The sequence below is a fragment of the Lepidothrix coronata genome, unplaced genomic scaffold (assembly GCF_001604755.1).
Source record: "Lepidothrix coronata isolate B3197 unplaced genomic scaffold, Lepidothrix_coronata-1.0 Scaffold436, whole genome shotgun sequence".
NCBI classification, from domain to species: domain Eukaryota; kingdom Metazoa; phylum Chordata; class Aves; order Passeriformes; family Pipridae; genus Lepidothrix; species Lepidothrix coronata.
Genome location: NW_016690616.1, coordinates 19,594 through 27,047, shown reverse-complemented (window position 1 = coordinate 27,047; position 7,454 = coordinate 19,594). Strand labels below are relative to the sequence as shown.

Below are 7,454 nucleotides of genomic sequence, written 5' to 3'. Positions count from 1 at the left end.
ACTCCCGTTGCCCCTTCAGCTCAACCCCCTGAGCCTCCCTCAGCCTCCCAAAACCCTTTAACTCTCCCCCTCCGAAAATTCCCACCATTGGCCCCCACAGCACCCCCTCAAATCCCTTCAGATCCCCTAAATCCCTTCCAGCTCTCCCAAATCCCTTCTTACTCCCCCAAATGCCCTCCAAGCCCCCTCCAGACCTCCTAAATCCCTTCTGAGTTCCCCAAATCCTCCCCAGGTTCCCTGCAGCCCCGCTAACCTCGTCCCAGTGTCCCCCCAAATCAATTCTAACCCACTGAGCCCCTTCAGGCCTCCTGAAACTCCCTCCAGCTCCTCCCAACCCCCTCACCAGTGTCCCCTCCCAGCCCCCCAAAACTCCTTCAGAACCTCCAACCCCCCTCAGCCCAGGAATCCCCTGAGAGGGCTGTGGGTGGATCTGGGGGCCTGTGGGAGAAGTGTGAGTATTTTTGGAGTCCCCCTGACCCTCCTTGACCCCCCCTCTCCAGGATGGGGGCCACTGTCTTCGTGCAGCCCCTGGACCTGGTGAAGAACCGGATGCAGCTGAGTGGGGCCGGGGCAAAGGGGCGTGAGTACCGCACGTCCCTGCACGCCCTGGGCTCCATCCTGCGCCATGAGGGGCTGCGGGGTGTCTACACGGGGTACGGGTCCCCCAAAACCCTTCTGAACCCCCAAACCCTGTGTCCCTTCACGCCCTGGGGTTCATCCTGTTCACCCCCACGAGGGGCTGCAGGGTGTCTACAAGGGGTACGGAACCCCCAAAACGCTCTGCCACCCCCCAAAGCCTTTGGGCCCTTCCCAGACCCCATGTCCCCACATTCCCTGGGGTCCATCCTATACCACGAGGGGCTTCGGGGTGGCTACACAGGGTATGGGCCCCCCAAAACCCCCTGAGCTTCCCTAACACCCCCTGAACCTCCCCAAAACTTGCCTGCAAGCCTTGGGCTCTTACCTGCCCCTCATTTCCGGGCTCCTCCGTTCTCGGGGTGCCCTATTTTCGGGGTGTGCTCCCCCAGGCTGTCAGCAGGGCTCCTGCGCCAGGCCACCTACACCACCACCCGCCTGGGGATCTACAGCGTCCTGCTCGAGCGTTTCGGGGGGCCTGATGGGACCCCCCCTCCGTTCCTGGCCAAGGCCGCCATGGGGATGACAGCCGGGGCTGCGGGGGCCTTCGTGGGGACCCCTGCTGAGGTCGCTCTGATCCGCATGACGGCTGATGGCAGGTGAGGCTCCCCCCCCAAAATTTTCCCCCGGGCCTCCAAATTCAACTTTTTTACCAAAATCCCCTTTTTTCACCCCAAATTACAGGCTGCCCCCTGGCGAGCGCCGCGGGTATCGCAACGTGTTTGATGCCCTTGTGAGGATGGCGAGGGAGGAGGGGGTTCTCACACTGTGGAGGGTATGGAGGGGCCTGGGGGACCCCAAAATCCGTTCCCCCCTCCCTAAAGCTCCCCTAGTCCTCTCCATGATCCCAAATGCTCTGAGACCTGCCCACATCATCCTGGGACCCTCCCCCGGGGGTGCACGGAGGGGGGGACGTTCTCATGGTTTGGAGGGGTTTGGGAGCGCAGGGGGTCCCCCGAAACCCCCTTGTCTCCCCCTAGGGCTGTGACCTGACTGTGGTAAGGGAGGAAGGCATGCAGGTGGGATGTCTGAAGGTGCAGGGGGAGAGGTGGGGGGGGGCCTAGGGGTGCAGGGGGCTTCCCCAACCCCCTCTATCTCTCCCCAGGGCTGTATCCCCACCATGGCCCGCGCCGTGGTCGTCAATGCTGCCCAACTTGCCTCCTACTCCCAATCCAAGCAATTCCTGCTCGACTCTGGTGAGTTTGGGGCTCTGCCCTGGGGGTCCCCCCAAATCCTGGCACACCCTCCCCTGTCCCCCTTTGATGTTTTGGGGTCCCCCCAGGGCATTTCCGTGACGACATCCTGTGCCACTTCTGCGCCAGCATGATCAGCGGGCTGGTGACCACGGCTGCCTCCATGCCCGTCGACATCGTCAAGACCCGGTGGGTTCATTTGGGGGATCCCCCACCCTCCCCTGTCAATTAATTATGGATTTGGGGGTCATCCCAAAACCTCTCCTATTTCACCCGAAAAATTCTGACAGGATCCAGAACATGCGGACTATCGATGGGAAACCCGAGTACCGCAACGGGCTGGTGAGCGAGCAGGGCTTTGGGAGGGCCTCAGCGTTTGGGGGCGGCCCCCATCATTTTGGGGGGGGATTCTCTGTCATTTTGGGCATGATTCCTGTCATTTTGCAGGGGTTCCTTTTCAAATGGGGGGAGGGGTCCCCACTGTTTTGAGGGCAGTGCCTGTCATTGATGGAGCAGTTCGGGTCCTTTTTGAGGAGGTCCCCATCATTTTGGGGAGTTCCCTTGCCATTTTGAGGGGAGTCTCCATCATTTTGGGAAGGTTTCCCATCACCTGGGAGATGAGGGGTTCATGTCATTTTTAGAGGGCTTCTCGTAATTTTGGGGGTGGGGTTCCCTCCCTGCAGGACGTGCTGGTGAAGGTGGTGCGGTACGAGGGGTTCTTCAGCCTCTGGAAGGGCTTCACCCCCTACTACGCCCGCCTGGGCCCCCACACCGTGCTCACCTTCATCTTCCTTGAGCAGATGAACAAGTGGTACCAGCGGCTCTTCCTCAGTGCCTGACCCCCACTCTGGGGGGGAGGTCAGGGGGATCTGATCCCATTCTGGGGGCTCTATAGGGGCATCTGACCCCCCCCCAGAGGAGTCTGGGGGAGGGTCTGACGTCCCCCTCGAGGGCTGTGGGGGTGCCTGACCCCCAACTGGGGCGGGGGGGGGGGGCTTTGTAGGGATGCCTGTCCCCCCCACCCATCAAGGCTATGAAGTAGCCTTGGGGCCCTATGGAGGGGTCTTGGGCCCTACTGGAGTGCATGACACCCTCCCCAGGGCTATAGGGACCCCAGGGGCCCCATGGAGTGGTCCTGGGCTCTATAGGAGTGCTTGATGCCCAACATGGGGGCAACAGGGGGGTTCCTGGGGGGTGTCTCGTCCCAAAGGGACAGCCCTAGACTTCCTATGGAAAACGTAAGGTGTCCTATAGGGGCCCCCCTACGCCATGTGCCCTCTTCTCACACGCCCTGGGGGTTTTGTTACCAGCCAACGTCAAGATCACACTGCGGGGCAAGAGCCCCCCGAAGCCCCCCCAACCCCTTCCCCGTGCTTTGTTAATGAATCATGAATCGTGATCATGTAATTAAAGCAAAACCCCACAACGATGGGGGTGTGGTTTATGTCTGTCACACCAGGGGCAGGGCCATGCGGGAGGCGCGTGGCTCACGTCCCACACCGCGGGTCTGGCCGTGGCCCCCTGAGGGGTGACAGGAGGGGACCCCCACGAACACACAGCAGAGGCAGTGGGTCCGCGGAGCCATTTGTTTTGTCCTCCCCCACCTCGTTCAGGGGTCACGGGGGGCCCCTCTCTCAGGCAGGGGGGCCACCGTCACCCCAGGGCAGGTCGGGGCCAGCCAGGACGGTCCGTTCCACCCCCTCCTCGGTGATGGCCGCCAGCCGGATCACCCCGCCGCTGGAGCCGTCCCGCACCATCGCCAAGGCCAGTGCTGGGGGACACAGGTTAGGGACCCCCAGAGACCCTCAGGGACCCCCAAACCCCCTCCCAGGACCACCACAAATTCAGTGCCCCCCAAATCCCCTCCAAGGGCTCCCTCAATCGCCTCCCAGCACCCTCCCCAAACCCCACAGTGCCCCTCCCAACCCTCCTCCCAGGACCCCCTCACACCCTTACATGTTCCCCAAATCCCCAAGTCCCAGGACTCCCCCAAACTCCTCTGCGCTTCTCAAAATGCCTCCCAGGACCCTCCCAACCCCTGCCCGGCCCCGCCCCCCCCCCCAAGTCCCCCAAACCCACCACGGGCGACGAACTCCTGGCACTGGGAGCGGCTCATCCCAGGCTGGAATGTGGCATCCAGGTATCCGTAGATATAGGAGCTGCCTGAGCCCCCCACGGCGAAGGGCTGGCGCAGGAGAAGCCCCCCCAGCGGCACCACATACACCTGGGTGGTACAGGGGGGGCTGTAGGGCACTATGGGGCAGAAGGGTGCAGGCAGAGCCCTCCCAATGGGCACCACATACACCTGGGGGGGCATAGTGGGGGCTGTAGGGCACTATGGGGTAGAGAGCAGGGGCTGTGGGGCAGGAGGGTGCAAGCAGAGCCTGGGGCTGAGGAGGGGGCTATGGGTTAGAAAGGGGGGGACTGTGTGGCAGAGAAGGGGATGCTAGGAGGCAGAAGAGCACATAGGGCAGAGCAGGACACTCCAGGAGAGAAAAGGGGGGGACACTGCGGGCCAGAAGGACCCTCACCTGTCCACCCCGGCGCGGGTCCCAGCCAGCCACGATGATGCCGGCACTGAGCTCCTCCCGGTAGCGGTAGCAGCTCTGCTGGAACAGGCGTGCGGCCGTGCGCACCCGCGGCGGCTCCTCTAGCTCCACGCTGTGGGGCAGGGACGGCCGTGGGGCTGGGGGTCAGCCTGGGGGCCCTCCCCGCCCCCCAGCCCTGCCCCACAGCAGGGGTACCTGTGGAAGGCCAGCTGGTAGGCCACGGCGTCGGCCACCGCCTGCGTGTCAGCAGCCGAGCCCGAGCGGCAGCAGAAGATGCGGTCGTGGACCGGGGTCAGCTTGTCCGTCACACGGTTGGCCACGTAGGACCTGGGGGACACCAACAGTTTGAGGTGATCCCGCAGGGACTGCGGGACAGGCAGGGTCACGACACGCCGGAGGTGCTGGGACACCCCTGGAAAGGAGCCGTTTGCCCCAAAAAGCTGCCAGAGCCCCCTGGCCCCCCTGGAGCTGTCACCGCTTCAGGCAAAGAGGAATTTTGCTGGACCCAAAATACCAGGTTTTGCAAAGAGGGGAGTTAAAAAATGTGGAATTTGCTGTGCTAATAAGCTGATTTTTACCACCACCGCTGGGGAACAGTTCTGTGGGATTCGCAAACTCCCTCTGAATGAGGAAAAAGGATTTGGCCAAGGAAAATGGGATCTGTGGTGAGAAATCCAAAGACTGGGAACAGGAACACAAGCTTTAACCTGAGGATGTTTTTTCAGGAATTACTGCACAAAAATAAAGGATTCTTGGATGAATTTGTTGATGAAAAATGCCTGTCAGGTGCGACACTGATACCTGGGGCCACACGGGGCCACAGCCACAGCTTCGGGGGTGGCATCACGGTGACATCGTGGTCACACCATGACAAGGGGTCATGGGTGACAACCCCGTGACCTGGCCTGGCCCTGGTGATGTCACTGATGATGTCACATCACCATCCTCACCCGGTGGTGGTGCGGGAGTCGGCCCCGATGACGACGCCTCCATCGAACTCCACGGCCATGATGGTGGTCTGGGGGGAGGGGAGGGAGGGGCTGCACTGGGGGTCCCTGTGCCACAGCAGCCCCCTCCCCACCGAACCCCCTTCCCCCACCCCCTCTTCCCCACAGCAGCCCCTGCCCCACAGAACACCCCTCCCCACAGCAGCCTCTGTCCCACAGAATCCCCCCTGCCCCACAGCAGCCCCCGCCCCACATAACACCCCTTCCTACAGCAGCCCCCCATTCCCCACAGAATCCCCCGGCGGGGTCCCTTTGACACACACCCCCCTTCCAGCCCCTATAGGGAACTCGCCACGCCCCAGGCCCTCGCTCCAGCCCCACTTTGGGGTCCCTTGTGCCCCATACCCATCACCAGCCCCCATGATGGCTCTCGCTGCCCCCCCCAACCCCGCACCGGGGACCCTCCGTCCCACAGCCCGCCCCCTGCCCACGGCGGGCCCTCCTTCCCCGTAACCCCCCAAGCCCATCGCACGCCCCCAGCCCCGCGCGAGCCGGTGCCCCCGCGGCTCCCGGCGCACTCACGCCGGTGCTGACGGGCTCCGCCGTCCAGTCCCGATGCAGCCCCGCGGGGCCCGGCCCGGCCCGGGGCTCCCGCACCGTCACCGCCGCCATCTTCCGCGCGCTTTACGGCAGCGTGGCCGGCACGACGTGGAGGCTGCGACGCTTTACGGCAGCGTCCAAAAATGCCTGAAAATTCATTGTGGGGTGTGCAAAAAATATTGAAAACTAGCGTTTCTCATTTTTCTATATATTGAAAAATAATCCTAGTTAATATATAAATTACTTTCAACTGTATTATATATAGGATCTTGGAGTGTAAGAAATTCTGAATATAGATATATAGGGTTGGAAAATACAAATAAACTTTTTATAAATATATATTAAACAATACTTGGAAAACCCAATAACTACGTCTAAGAAGCAACCTGCAACAATAAATAAACATATACAATGCTATACAATGCAGTCCAGAAGTCATTGGGGCAGGGACTCCCCATAGCTCTCAGAAGATTCCATCCATGATCGTTCGGCCAATCTCACCCTGGACGCCATAAGTTCCGGGAAAACCGATGCTGTCTTTCATCCCGGGAATCTCAGTCTCCTTTGGGTAGCTGTAAGACAAAAGGGGAGAGACTCTGAGGTGTGCCTTCCGTGACCTTGGATTTACCCCCAAACTGAGCCTATACATTTTGTAAGGCCAAAGAGCCCTGACAAATGTCTATACCAGACACTGCCTGCTACTCTACCTAGCTGTGACTCTATACACCCAAGCAGGGCAGTTCCAAGACAATCCTGCTCAGAGACCATACAGCCACCGGCTCGACTGTCTAAGGTAACTGACATGTTGATGTGACACTGAGCAATATTCTATCTACCCACTGATCCACGGAGCAGGGCAGAGCAGTTCCAGGCTGACCCCAAGTGAGACATCCCATACCTGTGACAACACACACCGTGTGACACAATTAAGAGACAAACCTTGCTTTGACAAGATTAGATTGTAAGAATTGAGATGCTGTGGAAAAGCATGACCTATGGGACTGCTGTGATAATGTGACTAGGCTCAAAGGATCCTGAAAAATAAAGACACTAATGAGATGATTGGTCATAAGAAGTGCCTGTCAAAACCCTGACAATGGATGCACGATGTTGCCACGTTCGGAAGCTAAGAAAGGAATGATGTGGAAAACAAGTCCTCCTGCTTTATGAGGGATGGCTGGAGAGCATCAGTGATGATATGGCCTGAAATGAGGCCTTAAAAGAGGCTGACCGTAACAGTCAGAGATGTGATTCCAAAGAAGACCTGAACCTGCAAATGAAGCAACTGACAACTTCGGTACTCAGCTACACAGAGAAGACTTTCAAGAACCTAAGGATGATGCCTGATGTTTCCCATGAGCCCCTCGAGGGCAAGATACAAAAACCCTAAGGACACAAAACATGGACGAGACAAAGGACGTGACACAGACCGGAACTGCTCTGCCCTGCACACATGAATCCAAGGATACAAAGTAAGCCCTTCCTTTGATATATCCAAATAATCTGTTCCAGGATACCCAGTGCACTGG

The 7,454-nt window shown here is 59.6% G+C and overlaps 3 protein-coding genes across 4 annotated transcripts in view; 1 reads left to right on the top strand and 2 right to left on the bottom strand.

Moving 5' to 3' along the window:
* ENO3 (enolase 3) overlaps window positions 1-7,454 on the bottom strand; it is a 20,498-nt gene that overhangs the window by 11,191 nt on the left and 1,853 nt on the right. The window lies entirely within an intron of this gene.
* Window positions 501-3,255, top strand: SLC25A11 (solute carrier family 25 member 11). Its single transcript, XM_017839557.1, has 7 exons — window positions 501-653; window positions 1,029-1,235; window positions 1,321-1,411; window positions 1,742-1,832; window positions 1,919-2,018; window positions 2,120-2,171; window positions 2,513-3,255. Exons 1-7 carry the CDS (start codon window positions 502-504, stop codon window positions 2,666-2,668), a joined length of 849 nt encoding a protein of 282 aa, XP_017695046.1. The 5' UTR covers window position 501; the 3' UTR covers window positions 2,669-3,255.
* On the bottom strand, window positions 3,237-6,017 carry PSMB6 (proteasome subunit beta 6). The gene is made up of 6 exons (XM_017839558.1): window positions 5,908-6,017; window positions 5,329-5,396; window positions 4,574-4,705; window positions 4,361-4,490; window positions 3,909-4,053; window positions 3,237-3,600 (listed from the first exon to the last, which is right to left on the bottom strand). The coding sequence occupies exons 1-6, from the start codon at window positions 5,995-5,997 to the stop codon at window positions 3,464-3,466; spliced, it is 702 nt and encodes a 233-aa protein (XP_017695047.1). The 5' UTR covers window positions 5,998-6,017; the 3' UTR covers window positions 3,237-3,463.

What these genes read in the sequence shown, in the direction of transcription:
- SLC25A11 (XM_017839557.1), top strand. Translation starts at nt 502, where the DNA reads ATGGGGGCCACTGTCTTCGTGCAGCCCCTGGACCTGGTGAAGAACCGG. An exon ending in CTGCGGGGTGTCTACACGGG is followed by an intron (nt 654 to 1,028) that starts GTACGGGTCCCC and finishes GTGCTCCCCCAG; the next exon opens with GCTGTCAGCAGGGCTCCTGC. An exon ending in GGGTTCTCACACTGTGGAGG is followed by an intron (nt 1,412 to 1,741) that starts GTATGGAGGGGC and finishes ATCTCTCCCCAG; the next exon opens with GGCTGTATCCCCACCATGGC.
- PSMB6 (XM_017839558.1), bottom strand. Translation starts at nt 5,997, where the DNA reads ATGGCGGCGGTGACGGTGCGGGAGCCCCGGGCCGGGCCGGGCCCCGCG. An exon ending in GACTCCCGCACCACCACCGG is followed by an intron (nt 4,706 to 5,328) that starts GTGAGGATGGTG and finishes GGTGTCCCCCAG; the next exon opens with GTCCTACGTGGCCAACCGTG. An exon ending in ACCCGCGCCGGGGTGGACAG is followed by an intron (nt 4,054 to 4,360) that starts GTGAGGGTCCTT and finishes TGTACCACCCAG; the next exon opens with GTGTATGTGGTGCCGCTGGG.